The following is a 16,531-nucleotide window of genomic DNA, read 5'->3' on the forward strand; positions in this document are numbered from 1 at the left end:
ACGTTGCCCTCCTCAGTTATAAGAAAGGACCAGTTGCGAGCACACAGCCACACTGTGACTCAGAGAGGCCCCTGGGGGCAGGGGTCGGGGGAAGGATGGTGGTGGCAACACTTCCACTCATCTCTTGTCGCCTCCCTGGCCTGCGCTGGCCCGTGACTTCTTCACCCCCCCCCACCCCCGCCGGGAGCCCACGGCAGCCTCACCTCCTGGCTGTCGGCAGAGGCTGTCCCCTCCGATGCCTCCCTGGGCAGTGTGCCTCTGGCCAGTTCCCCCCACACCGAAATGCTCCTGTCTTCCTTCTTGCCTCAGACGGAGGAGTGGTTCCAGAAACAACTGATCAATGGTGATAGAGGTCAGAAGAGTGAGTACCTGGAAGGGAGATGAGGAACCTTCTGGAAATGTATCTTGCTCTGGGTGGTGGTGACATGGGTGTGCACGTATGTGAAGAGTTATCGAGAGGTACACTTCACACTAGCACATTTCCCTCGATCTAAAAAATATGTGCCACCGAGAGCTCTATAAGCAGTAGTCACAATAAATAACAATCAAAACGACAACAAAAGGTTGTGGAGCCCAGTGGACCTGCACTGAAAACCTGGCTCTATTTTCTAGCTGTGCAACCTTAGGCAAGTACTTAACCTCTCTGAACCTCCCCTTTCTTATTGAGGCGTAGACTGTGAAGATTAGAACCACCACTTTTTATAAAAAATACTTAGCATAGGGCTGGCTTCCTCTGCGTGCCCTTTATGTAATCACTTCCGTTGTTCTTAAAACCAGTGGTCCTAGCAAGGACGGGGCCCGGGAGTGGTCTTCCCTGAGCGCAGGCAATAAGAGGGGCCTGCGGTCTGTAGAGAATTTAAAGATAAAATGAAACTGATGAGAAGTCAGTATATATATATAAACCATGTCAGTATAGAAATGTAACTTCTGTCAATCATAAAGTACTTTGTCCTGAAAACATCTTGTCTTGGTCCAAGTTCTAAACAATTGATGCAGTAACTGTTGAATTTTAATTAAGCTTCAAATTTAGCACATTTTAGTTTCTTATCCTTTTTTTTTCTTTTAGAGAGAGAGAGAGCGCGCGCGCACAGGGGAGGGGCAGAGGAGAGAGAATCTCAAGCCGACTCCATGCGGGGCGCAATCTCACAACCCCGAGATCATGATGTGAGCTGAAATCAAGAGTCAGACACCTAACCGACTGAGCCACCCAGGCACCCCCTAATTTCTTACCCTTTAGTAAACCTATCCTACGTGGAAGAGAACTTGGAGATCTCTAGGAAGACAGCTGCCCAGCGCACACAGACTCAGGAGCACACATTCACTGGGAGCAGAAGCTCCTGACAGTTCAGAATCTTGCTCAGCCCTGTCTCCAACCCTGGGGGTGCGGTTCTGCACCCTGACAGTAGATTCAAAGCAACAAGGTCACAGAGTGATGGTGAAAATGAAGATATAGGTATTTCAATTCTCTCGTTCTATTTGAGTTCTTGGAGTTTGGGTTTGTGCTTAAAATTGAAAACAGTCAAACAGTGTGACCGTGAAGTGGGGGGGGGGGCTGTTTTTATTTGGTAAGTGCAAACTTTAGTTCATACGTGAAAACTATTTGTCTCATCTCATGGTTATTACTGAAAATAATCCTGTTGTGCAAAGGAGCGGGCTGCTCAGCAACGATCCACTCTGGGTGTAGAGCACCCTACCCTAGGCATGCCTCGGACTAAAACATAAGCATAAGCATGGATAGACAAACAAATGTACCTGCTTCCCTCCAGGCCTGGGGACACCACCCCCCCCACCCTGCCCTCCTCCTCCAGCCAGAACCACCGAGACCTAGCGTGCATTTCCATCTTCATCCTCCATCATCAACTCCTTCCCCAGGACTGCAGCTGGGAGGGAGGCTCCCCCCTCAGCAAGTCACTCAGTCTGACCCTATATCAGGTCACTCTTCTTCCTCACCCACCGCCCATTCTGGAGCCCAGTGCCCTCACTTTGAGGTTTGGGGTCCTGGTGGAGATTATGGGAACCAAAGCCTTCCCCAGGCCCTGCTCGGCACCCCCTGTTATTTTCTTTACCAAACTCTATAGTCCAAGCCCTTGTCCTCACACCCCTTACCCAAAGCAGCTGGAGCATTGGAGATGCCCCCAGAAACTGGGGGATTTGGATTTGGGTGTCCTGCTCCCACGCGTACACCACCACTCCTCACCTCCCTCAGCTCCAGCCACACCTTGGCTCCCAGGATGGGCACATTATCATGCTCACTCCGGCCTTCGTACTGCACGTACTGTTCTCTCTGCCCGCAACGTTCTGCCATCTCTTACTCCCCACCCCCCGCCCCGTCTGTGGCTCTCTGTAAAGACACCTCCTCCGGACAGCCGTCCCTCACCTTCCGTCTGAACAAGGACCCACCTCAGTATGCCCAGGAATTCCACCTGTTTCCCCACTGTCATCTCCCACTCTGGGCTTTGTCCCAAGGTCACTGTTGTGTCCCCAGCTCTTACAGAGGGGGCCTCAGAGATGACCGAATTAAACGAAATGGATTTGGTTCTTCCAGACCATCTGGCTGCGCCCGGCAAATGCTGGCACACAGTAGGTCCAACCTGCACGGGTTCATCCACCCTGGGCCACCTTCCAGAGTCCAGGGAAGCAGACCGGAGGGAGGCTCCTTGGTGCCAAAAGCAAACAGGCCGCCCGGGGAAGTTTTGCTCTGGGTCACACCCGCCTCTGGGTGGCTGCCAATCTTCCTGCCAGAAACCACAGGCCCAGCTGAAACTGCCCAGAGTCCGGGCCACGGGGCTTCGGAGGACTTGGGTCAGCGCTGCAAAGGGGGTGCCTGTGGAGCTCTTGCTGGGTGCACAGCGCCCCGGGGCTTGGGCGGGGGTCTGGGGCAGGGCTACAGCGGCCACAGCCGCAGCTCGGAAGGCCCCCTGGGGCTGGGAGGAGCAAGAGAAGCCCCCGCCAGCCTGTCACAGGCTCTTGGCACTGGCACTGGCTCTGGCTTTCACACACGCACACACACGCACACACTCACACTCACACTGGCAGGCCCCCTCTTGGTGGCCTCCACGGTCTCATCTTCAGGTAAATGGGCTCATCAGTGGGAGCATGAGGATGGGGAGAGGAAGGGGAATGCAGAGACCAGAGTGTGTGTGTGTGTGTGTGTGTGTGTGTGTGTGTCTGTGTGTGCGTGCGCGCGCGCACGCGCGTGTGTGTGTGTGCACGCATGCCCAAGAGTGACCTCACAGCCGCCGGAACATAAAGACTTACAGGTCCTGCCTCCCAGGCTCAAAGGCTGGCTCCGTGGGGGACACAGTGACATGAGAGGCGTGCCACAGACCCACCTTCTGGCCTTCTCCCTCCTCTGCCTCCTCTCAAAGGTAAGGGGGCCCCGGGCCCCAAAACGTCTCACTGACTTCCTCGGCGTGGTGGGGGAGGTGTGAAATCACTGCAAGGATCCCCTGGAAGAACTCCTGCAGGTTCCCGGTGTTGGGCACAGTCCAGCTTCCCTCCCCGGTGCCCAGACGTTCGCCTCTGGCCAGCTCTGCTGTGTTACCTCAGGCGAGTCCCTTCTCTCTGAGCCTCAGCTGCTTCCCCAGCTAAATGGCCATAATGATCATGAGGCCTTGGTGAAGACCACTGATGGTAATTCATCAGAAGTGCTCCACACAGGACCTGGAACGTGGCAGGTGTTCCAAAGAAGAGGGCCATGACTATTCATGGTCCCCAGAGCCCTTCTACAGAGCTGAAGGGGGTGTCCTCATTTTAAATGGGGAGACGCAACATAAAATCTGCTTTGCCTAACTGTGAGCCAGGATTTGAATGGATGTTGGTGTCTAGCTGATGGGAAAGTTCCCACCACAAGGGCATTAATGCTGTTGGTCGTGAGGGACCTGCAGACCCGGCTGAAGGGGGACGGGGAGATACCTCATGGAATAATGACCTCCTCTTATGGAACATTTATCAAAAGGTTTGTGAAATACCTACCTTGCCTAACATATCCAACAACCTCATAAGGAATTATTATCCCCTGTTTTCGGGCAAGCAAGGCTCAGAGAGGGCAAGCAACTTGCCTAAAATCACACAGCAAAGAAACATTGGAGTAATAGAGGCGGTGGAGCCCAGGATAGGCTTGGGTGTGTGGGGGGTGGGGAAAGCGCCCTTCCATTTGTGCTCCTCCTGCTGCCTGTGCCTCTTCCCCTACCTGGACCAAGGCCACAGCTGCCGAGCCCTGTCATTCCCTCAGCAAATGCTGAGTTCCCCATGCCATGGAGATCGGCCCCACCACAAGCCATGATCTCGCTGTACGTTCATGCTTCTTTGAAGAGCACGGCAGGAGCCTTTCTCTCCTGGGTCCTGAGCAGGAGTGGGAGCAAGGCTGCGAACCCTGCTGGCATCCCAATCCCGCTGTTTCTTCTCCCGAAGGGGCTGAGCAAAACCTGATGCCTGGGTGGGTGGGTTGGGTAGTTGGAATGGGGGACTTGGGGTTCTGGGCCCAGGCTTAAATGAAAGAGCAAAAGGAAGCCGTCCCGGACTCACGGTCCGCCCCTCCCTTCTTCCCTGTCCCTGGGAGCTGGGCAGCATCCTATGCAGAGTCAAGGACTTAGTCATCACCAACATGGAAAGCCACAACCATCCTCAGAGAGAGAATTCTAAGTCTTCCAGCAGCCTGTGGGCTCCTGGGCTCAGGCCTGTGAACAGGGCCAGGTGGCAGAGACCTGGAAACGGACAAAGTCACTGTGACTAAGAGCTAGCCGTGACCTCATTTAATCCCTGTCACCATTTCAAGATAGGTGGTCTCCAACCCCTCTTACTGGGAAGGAAACAGCTCCCTCCCCATGAAGCAGTTAAATGGCATGTTGAAGGTCACACAGCCCATCAGTGGTACAACTTGGATTTCAACTCTTCTCTAGAATATTCCACATCCAGGACTCGTCCCCCTGGTGTCTGCTGCAAGGGTCTGGGGAAACTGCATGTGTTAGGAAGGGCCTGGAGATCCAGGGAGTCCAGCCTTGACCCCACACTGTTTTGAGCTTCTGTTTCCTGGTCCTTCCAGTGGGCACAAAGCTGGTACCTAATCTTGCAGGGTTGAATTAGCACATTACAGCTCACGGCTTGCCCATGGCCAATGCTAGCTACAATCATCGATATTACTAGTGGCCCCTCCTGGGTGTCAGGGTGCACACATCCGGCCCCAGCCGAGCTCACCCCATAGAAAACCCAGGGTGGGAACCCTGGTACAAAGCAAAAGGCCTGTGGCCTGACAACCCTACTTTCGGGTGGAAGGGACCCAAGAGCCAGTTCTGGTCAGGATCCTCACTTCTCACTAACCAAGGGAGCCCAACCTCTGATTTGCAAGGGAACCCCAAAGTCCGGCTGATTGCTCCTCAGGCCGATTCCGTGAGAATCATTTCCAGACATATTACAATGCAGCATTGGATTTATAAAGAGGGGCCCTAGATGCTGCTTCAGACTTCCAGGTGAGGCTGATGCTGCTGTCTGGACCAGGCTTTGAGGGGCAAGGCTAGGCCATTATCTCTAGAATCTCTCTGGTATCACCCAGTCTCTGGCTTGGAATTCCTAAAGAGATGGCAACTCGCTCCCCTGTGAGGCCCTGGGCACAGAGCTGCCCACCTGCCTCACTACCTCCCAGCCTGGAGGCCCCCTTCCCCCCAACCAGGGCTGGTTGGCCCGTGTGGGGCGGCCTCTGGTGGCCAGGGTGCAAGCTGCAGGCCACTGAACGCAGGTTTGCAGGACTGGGGGGTCCTCGGGGTGGGACAAAGTAGGCACTAGGGCAAAGGGGTCATTGCCTGCTTTGGGGCCACACAGAAGTTAGGAGGTGATTCATTCCATTTTTGTAAACTGTAAGTCTTCCATCCTCCAGCTAAAACCCTCTGGTCCTCCAAGGATCCTACTGAACTAAAGATTGGTCCCTCACCAAGGGGGCTACCGGAAACTACCCGGCTATCTTGAATTATGCCTGCCTCTGGGTACCCACCTTCAGATGGACATATGGGAAGATGATGGCATCTGGTTTCTGGTTTGTTTGTTTCTTTGTCCTGAGTGTGGAGAAGCAACCAGGACACTTGGGTCAATACCTTGACCCTGTCCCTGGGGGGTGGGTCCCTGGCTCAGGCTTTTCCCTATTAACAGGATCCTTGAGGAGGAAGTGGGCTCCCAGCTCTGCAGCTAACATGCTGTGACTTTTGGCAAGACGCTTTCTCTCTCTGGAGCTCAGTTTCCCCCATCTCTCCCTGGCAGGGGCATGGGGGTTAGAACTGGAGCAGAGGTGTCAAAATCCTAGCTATATATCAGAAGCCCCTGGACAGCCCGATAAAAATACAGATTCCAGGGCTCTGCCTCTGGAAGTTCTATTTGGTAAGTCCCAGGGGAGGCCTGGGAATTAGTATTTTACCAAGTTTCCTGGCTGATTTGATATGTATCCAGAAACATATTCTGGATTGTTCCAAGATCAAAAGCATCTATGATACTGTTTGATTTATTCAGCTGTCAAGATAAATATTCGCAGTCTACATTCTAGAAAATGTACAGTACCCTGCCATTGTAATCCTTTGTTTTGTTGCTTTTGCCTTTCTGTAAGCTTCTAGAGGGCAGGGCCTTAGTCATTCCTTGTAATTCCCTACGGTGATCATCATGGCTAAATGCACGGAGCATCTACTGCGTGCCAGGCTATGTGCTCAGGGTTTAACATGCATCATTTTACGTACTCCTGAAAACAATCATCCGAGTTAAATATTACTAATGCCCCCTTTTCACAGATGAAGAAACTGAGGCTTGGAGAGCTTAAGTAACTTGCCCAAGGTCACTCAGCTAATAAGGAGCAGAGTCAGGACTGCAACTGTAGGCCAAAGTCCTTGCTCATGACCACAAGGGTCCAAGGCCAGGTCTGTGTGACCCGGGGGCCAAAGCATGGACCCCTCACTGCCCACCTTGAATGACCAAGTGACATGCTCTGTCTCTGCAGGTGTGTGCCCAGCTGTGCCCGACGCCGTGTGCCTGCCGCTGGCCACCACCCCGATGCCCACTGGGGGTGCCCCTGGTGCTGGACGGCTGCAGCTGCTGTCAGGTGTGCGCACGGCGGCTGGGGGAGCCTTGCGACCATCTCCACGTCTGCGACCCCAGCCAGGGCCTGGTCTGCCAGCCCAGGGCGGGCCCTGGTGGCCGTGGGGCCGTGTGCCTCTGTAAGCAGGTTTGCGGGACCGATGGTGGGTGTGTTTGCGAGGGTCAAGCCTGAGGGGTCCCGAGTCAAAGAGAAGCTCTTCTCTCCCTACCTCCTCAGTGCAGGTACACCATCCATTCCAGCCAAATCTGGGGACGCACGTTTCCCGAGGCCCTCCCCCTGCCCCTCCCCTCTTGTCTTTGCTCCGACTATGCCCCCCACCTGAGCGGCATCCCCCCATTCCTACCTGTCCAAATTACAACCAACTGTCAAAGCCAAGCTCAAACGCTTCTCCCCCGAGAAGTCCTCCCAGATTCCTCAAACCAGGAATCACTATCCTTTCTCAGGACCTTCACAACACTTCTGAGAAAATAAAAGTACAACCGTTTATTTAGGGAGGGCATGGAGTAATAGGTCTCAGGCAGTATGCTGAAACTTACCACACGATCCTTGCATAAATCACATAATCCTCACAAGGATCCTCTGAGGTAAGTCCTTTCAGACTCACAGATGAGCAAACTGAGGCTTGGTAATATTAACTGGCATGATTACTGTTACACAGCTTGGGACCAGGTCACACAGGTTCTGAAGCAACATTTCGTTCTGTCTTCCTCCTGGATTGGGAGCCCTTGGACCAGAGTTTGGATCCTGAGTTTGTCATTTACTAGTGACCTTGAGTGTGTTACATCTCCCACCATTCCAAGCCTTGGTGCCCTCTGATGCTTTAGATCAGAGTTTCTCAACTTTGCTTTTTGGCCAGATAATTCTTTGGTATCATTCTTTGCTGGGGAGGGGCGACTGTCCTGTACTTGGTAGGACCTTCAGCAGCATCCCTGGCCCTTACTCACTGAATGCCACTAGCATGTCCCTCACCTACGAGTCATGACAATCTGTCTTAGACAAATGTCCCCTGGGAAACAAAATCATCTCCAACAGAGAACCACTACTTTAGGGAAAAACAAAAATGTGATGGTGTTCTTTTTTTTTTTTTAAATAAGTCTTGTAGAGCAATCTACGTCTTTCATCTATTTGCATGTATCACTTTAAAAAAAAGAACAAGAGAGATAAGGGCTCATGAATCATTGATAATGAGTCCACTTATAGAAAAAAAACAAGGTTAAAAAAACAACAAGACTAATAGACATAAAGTTATCAATACTAAACCCTTGTTAAATGCTTTTTTTTAAATCAGGGGAGTATAATCATGAGAAAATAGTGATTTATTTTATAAACTCATAGATGATTGCTAATAAAAATGTATCTAGGGAAAAAATGAGATAAGTAACTCTTATCTTCCCAGGCTGTTGTTTCAACGAGCCAGGACACATACAAAGCATTTGGCTGAACTTTATTTATCGAACACTTGCATAGCACTTAACTATGTGCCAGGCACTCACAAATATCACCTCATTTAATCTCACAACAACCATATGAGGTTGGTACTAATGTCATCCGCATTTTATAAATGGAAAAAAAAAAGGAGGCACAGAGAGGTTAGGCAATTTGCCCAAGGTCACACAGCTCATAAGTGGCTGAGCTGGGATTTGAGCTGAGGGAGCTGGCTCCACAATCTTCATTTCCATCACTCTACTGCCTGACACTCAGCATGTGATGAGTTCATGTTGGCTGTCACTGTCACTAAGTTTATTAAGGGGCTTTTCTTATTCCATCTTGATTCAGACTTCAGACAGCTGGAGGTCAAAAATGTACCTGGTCTTTGCTTCTTCCTACAACTCCCAGCCCTGGTCAGGCAACACAGTGGGTGCTCATGAGCCAGATCTGGAGGCTGGTGAACCCCACAGGTGAGACCTCACAGAGGCAGAGTCTAGGTCTTAGCTCTGGAGGGAATCTGCTGCCCCAAACTTTCTTCTCAATTCCTAATTGGGTGGGCCTCTGACAGTGCACTCCAAGCTGTGTGTGTGTCCTCCGTAGGTTCCTGAACCCCCACACCCCAAGCGTGCAGCCTCCCCAACTCAGCCAAGGGCATCTCCACCCTCCCTGTGGCTTGAGTTCAAAACCACAGTCATTCTTCACATCTCTTGTTTGGCACACCCCAATATTGCCTGCCAGCAAAGTCTTCAAAATATTCTAGAACCTGAAATTCTAGTCCCTCCTCAGTCCATCCACTGCTACCAGCCTGGTCTGAGCCTCGTCATCACACACTAGATGTTGCATTAGCCCCATAACGGTCTTCCCACTTCCGTCCTTTGCCCCCTGCTCTGTTCCCAACACAGCAGCGACAGGGGCCCTTTCAATACAGACATCAGATCACATCCCTCCTCCTCCTCAAGGCCTCCAACAGCTTCCCACTGGCTCCGAGTAAAAGCCAGTCCTCTCAGTGGCTACAAGGCCCCGCAGGGTCTTGCTCCTGTTTTCTCTCTGACCCTGCCTAACTCCCTCTCTCCTTCCTGCTCTCTGCTTCAGCCATGCTGGCCTATTTTGTGCCTTAAATACCCGAGGGGGCTCCTACCTCAGGGCCTTTGCACTGGCTGTTTGCTCTACCAGTGTTCTTTCCCCCCAGATATCTGCATGGCAAGCTCTGCATCTCCTTCTCATCTTTCTCAAAAATCACCTTCTCGGGGTGGCCTTCCCTGATCACCATATTCAACATTCAACATCCCTCTCTTGAACCCTGCCCTCCATTATTTTTCTAGCTCTAATCACCATTGGACGTCATAGACTTTACTTGTTTATAGTGTTTATTTCCACTAGAGTGAAAGTTCCAATGAGGGCAGGATTTTGGCCTGTTTTAGTCATTGCTGTATCTATCATGAATCCCTAGAACACTGCCTGGCACATAGTAGGCCCCCAGTAAATAAGGACCGAATGAATGAATCATAGTAAGAGCTCTGGAGAGCCTAGCAGTAACAGGTATCATTCAGGGAGCATGTCCTGTGGGCACGCCCTTTACACACGTGATTTCTTTTTACCCTCAATAATGAGGTAGGTCCTATTATTAAACTGATTTTGCAGATGCAGGAACGGGGGTTCAGAGGGGAGAAATCACCTGCCTAAGTTCGCACAGTGTGCAAGTGGCTAAAGGTGGGGAAAAAAAAATCCTCTGTTGTTCCTTCTACAAGGGACTCTCAGAGGGAGAGAGGACACAGAGATCACCAGATGCCTAGACTGGGCTCTGAAGTTATTTGAGGGAGCTTGCTGGACAAGGGGGCATTGGAAGGACCTGGAAGAGGAAGTAGGATTTTGGCAACTATATGTGTATATGGTTGGCGGGGGAGAGGGAGTGGCGGACTGAAGAGTGAGTAGGTTTGGAGCCGCCTCCTGGTGTTTGGGACCAGGCACAAAGGTGCACACAGACCCCAGGGCGGGGGATGGGGATGGCTGCCCAGGGCTCATCAGCCCCACCCCCAGCCAGCCCTGAGCTGGAAGACCAGGAGAGGAGCCAGGAAACCTTGCTAAAATTATCACCCCTCCAGCGGACTTTCCGAAAAAATCCCTCTGTTTACCAGGCCCTCCTGGACCAGGAGGCCCCAGGCCTGTGGTCCCAGAAGTCTGCTGGGAGACCCCTCAGGATTAAGGTGCAGCTGCCCCTAGTTTCCAGGAAACCAGGGGCCACATGATCCAGGCCAAAGGTCAGGGATTTGGCGTCAGAGGGCTGTGGCCTGGAAGGAGCAGGGAGAGGGCTGGCTCTGGTTCTGTCCTCCCCCGAGGAACAACATCCCCCACTCCCGTTCACTGAGCATCCGCTATGCTCCAGACTTGCGGCGAAATGCTTTAACAGTAGTTCCTTTAATCCCCCAGTGGCCCTGGGAGCCGGGTCCGGTGGCTCAGAGAAGTGCAGTGACCTGCCCCCCAGGCCCCACAGTTAGCAAGTGGGAACAGGGGCTGGCGTCCACATCTGTGCAGGTCCCAAATTTCTGCGTGGGTATGGGCCTGTTGGAGGTTTTTCTCTGAAAACCCGGGAAAACCTGCTTTCAGGCAAATCCTTCCCAGACCCAAACGAACTGCCCCCCCCCCCCGCCCCCGCCACCCTGCGTCTCCAGGACCTCTGAAAGAGGTCCTCCTTGTTCTGCCCTTCTCCGGGAGGCTCACCCAGGCCTCTCCATGGCTTTTCATTCTGTCTTGCAGATGGTGACTTTCACATCTGTCCCCTGCCTGGCCCTCCATCTCTCAAGACAAGGACTGTGTCTTAGTCCTGTCTAGGAGCCCAGTAGTTGGCACCCTGGAGGGGCACACTACATATCTCTGGAACTATAAGAAATCAGAACCTCTTTCATTAATGTCTCTTCTGTGCTGGGCCTTGCACGAGGCATTCTTTCAAAGGGCATTTCCTGAGGGTCTGTGTGTCCATCCATGCTCTGGGCCAGCACGGGGGGAGGGGGGAGCGGAGTGGGGGAGGGTGCCAGCCTGAACACTCTCAGCCCCAGCCCTCAAGGAGTGCTTGTCCAGTGGAGGAAGTGGGAATAACACCCATATCTTAAGGGCTTCGTCTGAAGAGTGTTTCTTGAGTACTTACCCTATGCCTAGCGTGGGGCTAAATGTTACGGGACTTACCATCTGTACCTGAAGGTACTCAGCTGTTCTCATCAAGGCTATTGTTAAGGCAACTCAGAGAAGTTAAGCAACTTATCCAAAGTCACAAAGCCAGCAAGGTAAGCCTGGGCCGGACAGTGATGACCACAACATAGCACAATGAAAGTGTGTTGCATGAACTCTCCGTGTGTATATAAGTTATATATTATTAATATATAGTAATTAATTATATTAATAGTAACAGCAGAGCAGCTGGGATCTATTGAAGGTCTCTTTTATGTTGGATTCATTACATACATCATTTCATCTAGTCTCTACCACAGCCCTGTGAAATAAGTGCCCATTATAAAATCCATGTTGCAGATAAGGAAACTGAGGCAAGAAGAAGTGAAGTCGCTTGGCCAAACTGCATAGCTAATAAAGAGCAGAGTGGGGGCTCCAAGCAGGCCCGTGTCCCCACAGCCCCTGTGCCAGGATGCGGTATGCCACGCTGTCTTCCTGCAGGCGCCCAGGCAGGTCGGCAGTGGGGACGGGCCGGAGGCCCCAGGCAGTGCGCAGACGCTTAGGGGCCCTGGTCCCCAGCAGGATCGGGGCCAGCCTCTGCAGGGAGACCGGGTGGAGGATGTGGCTGGCATGGTCTTGCCTAGGGAAAAGTTGGGGGTCAAGGATGGGGGTCCGGTTTCTCCTCTGCAGGGGGAGAGGATGATGGGAGCTGCGAGGTGAATGGCCGCCTGTACCGGGATGGGGAGACCTTCCAACCCCACTGCAGGATTCTCTGCCACTGTCAGGACGGCGGCTTCACCTGTGTGCCCCTGTGCACTGAGGACGTCCGGCTGCCCAGCTGGGACTGCCCGCACCCCAGGAGGGTTGAGGTCCCTGGCAAGTGCTGCCCTGAGTGGCTGTGCGACCAGCGAGGGGAGCTGGGGGTCCAGCCCCTCCCAGCCCAAGGTGCGTGCAGGGGGGCGGGGCGGAGGCGGGGCTTCTCCGGAGCCGGGACCTGTCAAAGCCCCCGGGGGCGGGGCGGAGGCGGGGCTTCTCCGGAGCCGGGACCTGTCAAAGCACAGGTTTCCCTGCCCGCAGCTGGGAGGGGCTGGTGGCTGAGGAGACTGGGAAAGCCGAGTGGGGCGTCACAAGACCTCTTTAAAACTGACAAACAACAAGTAAATAATTTTAAATCATAAAAAATAGAAACTAAAAATTGGTAGCAGAGCGGGGAAGGGAAAGGAGAGCTAGGATACTTGAATCAAATGCTCACATTTCATAGCAGAGGTATACTATTATGACATATACTGTTATTGTAGTTATAATATATTGATATGTATTAGTAATACATTTATATCATTTAAATATTACATAATATATTAATATGTAGTTGTTTGGGCTTATCCAAAGAGGAACCAGGCGAGGGGGGTTGCCTCTGAGATGTGGGTTTAGGGGTGGGCAGAGGTGGAGGAAAGATAGTTACCTCTTGCTATAAATTCTTTCGTTTTAGAGAATTTGTTATTGTTACATCACTGGGTTATTATAATTATAGGAACATGGTCTTTTTAAAGAAAGGCATCTGAAAAGAAGGCATTGGGCCATGGATGATGGTGCCACCTGAGAGTAAAGCATGGTGGGTTCAGCATGGAGTCTGCCCAGGGTTCTAAGCCCCGCTTTGCTATTTCCTAGCTGTGTGACTCTGAGAAAGTTGCTTAACTTCTCTGTGCCTCAGTTCCTCCAACTGTAAGATGAGAGTAAGGGCGTCCACCTTGCAGAGTTGTTGTGAAGACTGGATGAGTAAATCCAAGGAAAGCAGTTACGGCAGTGCCTCGCACACAGCACTCTATCCTTGGTGGCTGTCATTATCCCCACGATGGAATGGGACACACCCACTTAAATACACAGGAGAATGCCAAAGCGGGATAGGACACTGCAGATGCATATCCGATCTCCATCATGTGTGTCCGTGTGTGTGTGTGTGCAGACACCCTGCACACAGGTGCATGTCACGCAGGCTTTCTCAACCTCGGCACCAGTGACACTGGGGCTGGGTGATGCTTTCGTACGGGAGCTGCCCTGTGCACTGTAGGGTGTTTAGCAGCGTCCCTGCTGGATTCCAGTAGCCTCGCTCCCCGTCGCGACCACCACGATGTCTCTGGACATTACCAAATGTCCCCGGGGGAGGGCAAAGTCGCCCCCAGTTGGGAACCATTTGGTTAATAAGGACCAGAAGAAAGGACACCACAATAGTAAGAGAGCAGAATAAGATTTCAGGAGGAGGAGAAGCTAGATGGTGCTGAACCCCCCATCTTGTTCCAGGTACAGCCTCAGAAACTCTAGCAGCTTTGCCACCGGGTGCCAGCACCTCTACACACAGGCCACAACCTCCTTTCTGGAAGATGCCATGGGGTGCGGAGATGAGAAAGCTGCCACGTACTGGGGGACCGTCATGGCCAGCACCATCATAGTTGCCTAGTAACCGACACAAACGAGGTGCTTACAGCACAGTGCTAAGCATGCCCCCTCTATTATTTTATTCAGCCCTAACAATCGCCCATTAGAAAGTTTACATAGGAAGAAACTGAGGTCCAGAGAGGTTAAGTGACATGACCAAGATGGCACTGCTATAGCAGCGGGGTTGACTTGGCTGCCAAACCCTGACCTCACGGTGCTGACCTCTCTTTCTTCCCCCCCAGGACCCCAGTTTTCTCGCCTTGTCGCTCCCCCACCCCCTGGTGCCCCCTGCCCAGAGTGGAGCACGGCCTGGGGCCCCTGCTCAACCACCTGTGGGCTGGGCGTGGCCACTCGGGTGTCCAACCAGAACCGCCTCTGCCGACTGGAGACCCAGCGCCGCCTGTGCCTGCCCAGGCCCTGTCCACCTGCCAGGGGCCGTGGCCCGTGGAACAGTGCCTTTTAGAGCAGGCCTGGGAATCTGGAGGTTCCGTGCCCGCCCTCCCCAGCAGGCAAGCCAGTGCTTGGGCCCTGAGCAGAAGGCAGATGGCCCCTCCCCGCACCCTTGGCTGGGGCAACGACATCCAGGCCCCAGAGGACAAGAATGTTCACAAGTCATCTGGTCCACCTGGACCCTGAGATAGAGCCAGGATGTCTGCCCCAGTCCCCCTTCCTCTACCTCACAGCCTAGGCTGGCCAAGGTTTCCATTGTCTTCTGGTCCATTCCCAAGCCCCTCCACACAGCCTTTATCAAACATGTGTAATAGGCAAGCTTTCCAGCAGATAGGGCAACCAGCTGTCCCTTAATCATTAGGCCGAGGCAGGTGCTGGGCTGGACTGGCTATTTTTCTGGGGGTGTGGTGAAGAGGGGCACGCAGATATTCTGAATCTCCTGCTTCCTTTCCTGGAGTGACATAAAAACGTCCCCGAATACATGCCTGTGCAAGAGCTTGTAGGTCAGGCTTATGCTGTCTGAGAAAGCCTGCCCCATCCAGGGCAGAATTCAGAGGCTGTGTGCTATGTGAAAATCACAAGGTGAAATCACACTGTCTTGAAGAAAGTCAGAAAACAGGCCTGAGAGTGATCCCTTAAACCCAACTTGTATTAATAAGAATGAACTTTTCTCAGGCACCTGCAATGTGCCAGGCGCTGAGCTAGACACTTTATATATAGGTTGGTGCTTTGCAACATTTAAGACCAGAGAAAAGTAGGGGAGAATGAAGGATAGCCCCTGGGGACTGGGGAACGTGGCCTGAAATAAACCAACCCAAGCGTGAAATTCTGTCTGAAGTCTCATGTCTTATTGTTTTGGTTTTTTTTTAAACCTACATATAAATTTTCCATCCTCCTCTGTGATCTACATGTTATGTTTAAAAATAAAAACTGTGTTTTCATCAGACTCCAACCAGGAAATTGGAGAACACTCTCAGTATTTAAACAGGGATTTCTTCTTATTAAACTAATTTGATTGAGGCACGGTTTACACACAGTGAAACACACAGGTCTTAACATACAGTTTACCAAGTCTCTGCAAACGTGAACACCTGTGTAATCCATCAAGGTACCAAACATTTCCAGAATCTCAGGAAGTTTCCTTTGGCCCCTTCCCAGTTGTCTCCTCCGCCCCTGAAGGCAACCCCTGTTCTGAGTTTTACCACCAAAGAGGATGGATAGCCAGTTCTCGAACCTCACATCAATAGACTCATGCAGTAGGTATTCTTCTATGAATGGCTTCTTTCACTTGGTACCAGCTGTTGGGATGGAGGGTTTGCCCAGAAGCCGGGACCAGCCAGCGGAAGATGGAATCACAGCAGGTCCCTCCAGCAGGAGCAGGTGCAGCCTTACAGACCTAACAAAAAGCCCATAGAGCTGGGGAGGCAGACCTGGCTTCTGCTCTCTCCTACCCCCAGGTTCTGGTAGTGCCTCCCATTGGTCAACCCCACTGGGAAGGTGAGAGGCAGGGGAGCCTGGGAGTGTGGGGCACTGAGGTCTAAAGCAGAGCAGGGAAAGGATGACCCCAGTTCCCACGATGGGCAAGACACGCCCCTTGGAACAGCCGCCTTTGCTTAGGTACCACCTCCTCCCCAAACCCCAGATGGCAAATCACAGGCAGCATCGAGCTACCTTATCTTCACAAAATAGAATTAACTTCAGTTCACAGAGGAGGAGACTGCTTGCGAAAGTGATCTGTCCAAAAGCTGGTCTGCAGCTGGGGAGGGAATTTAGCCCACGCCAAGGTGACCTGACTCAAGCCTGGGTTGATGGTCTTTCACAGGCTGAGAGTTTCAGTGGGTCAGGCTCCGCAAGGGTAAACGCTGAACACACTGCCGGGAAAAGTTCACGTAATATCTCTAGAAACGGTAACAGCCAGGATGAGGGCAACGGACCTACATTGAATGATGCCTGCATGTGGGGCCTTTGCTGCCAGGGGCTTTACCC

General features: G+C 52.3%; 1 protein-coding gene across 1 annotated transcript; it reads left to right on the plus strand.

Annotated features, from left to right (window-relative positions):
- Positions 1-3,308: 3,308 nt before the first annotated feature.
- On the plus strand, positions 3,309-14,558 carry CCN5 (cellular communication network factor 5). The gene is made up of 4 exons (XM_028122063.1): positions 3,309-3,368; positions 6,974-7,190; positions 12,353-12,607; positions 14,338-14,558. The coding sequence occupies exons 1-4, from the start codon at positions 3,309-3,311 to the stop codon at positions 14,556-14,558; spliced, it is 753 nt and encodes a 250-aa protein (XP_027977864.1).
- Positions 14,559-16,531: the final 1,973 nt, after the last annotated feature.

This window comes from Eumetopias jubatus, unplaced genomic scaffold (assembly GCF_037043125.1).
Source record: "Eumetopias jubatus isolate StellerSeaLion01/CBP00866 unplaced genomic scaffold, mEumJub1_p1.0 scaffold_9, whole genome shotgun sequence".
Classification (NCBI taxonomy): Eukaryota; Metazoa; Chordata; class Mammalia; order Carnivora; family Otariidae; genus Eumetopias; species Eumetopias jubatus.

Bases quoted from the DNA above. Each gene is read 5' to 3' on its own strand.
- CCN5 (XM_028122063.1), top strand. From the start codon at position 3,309: ATGAGAGGCGTGCCACAGACCCACCTTCTGGCCTTCTCCCTCCTCTGC. The intron at 3,369-6,973 runs GTAAGGGGGCCC...CTGTCTCTGCAG, and splicing joins TCCTCTGCCTCCTCTCAAAG to GTGTGTGCCCAGCTGTGCCC. The intron at 7,191-12,352 runs GTAAGCAGGTTT...TCTCCTCTGCAG, and splicing joins CCGTGGGGCCGTGTGCCTCT to GGGGAGAGGATGATGGGAGC.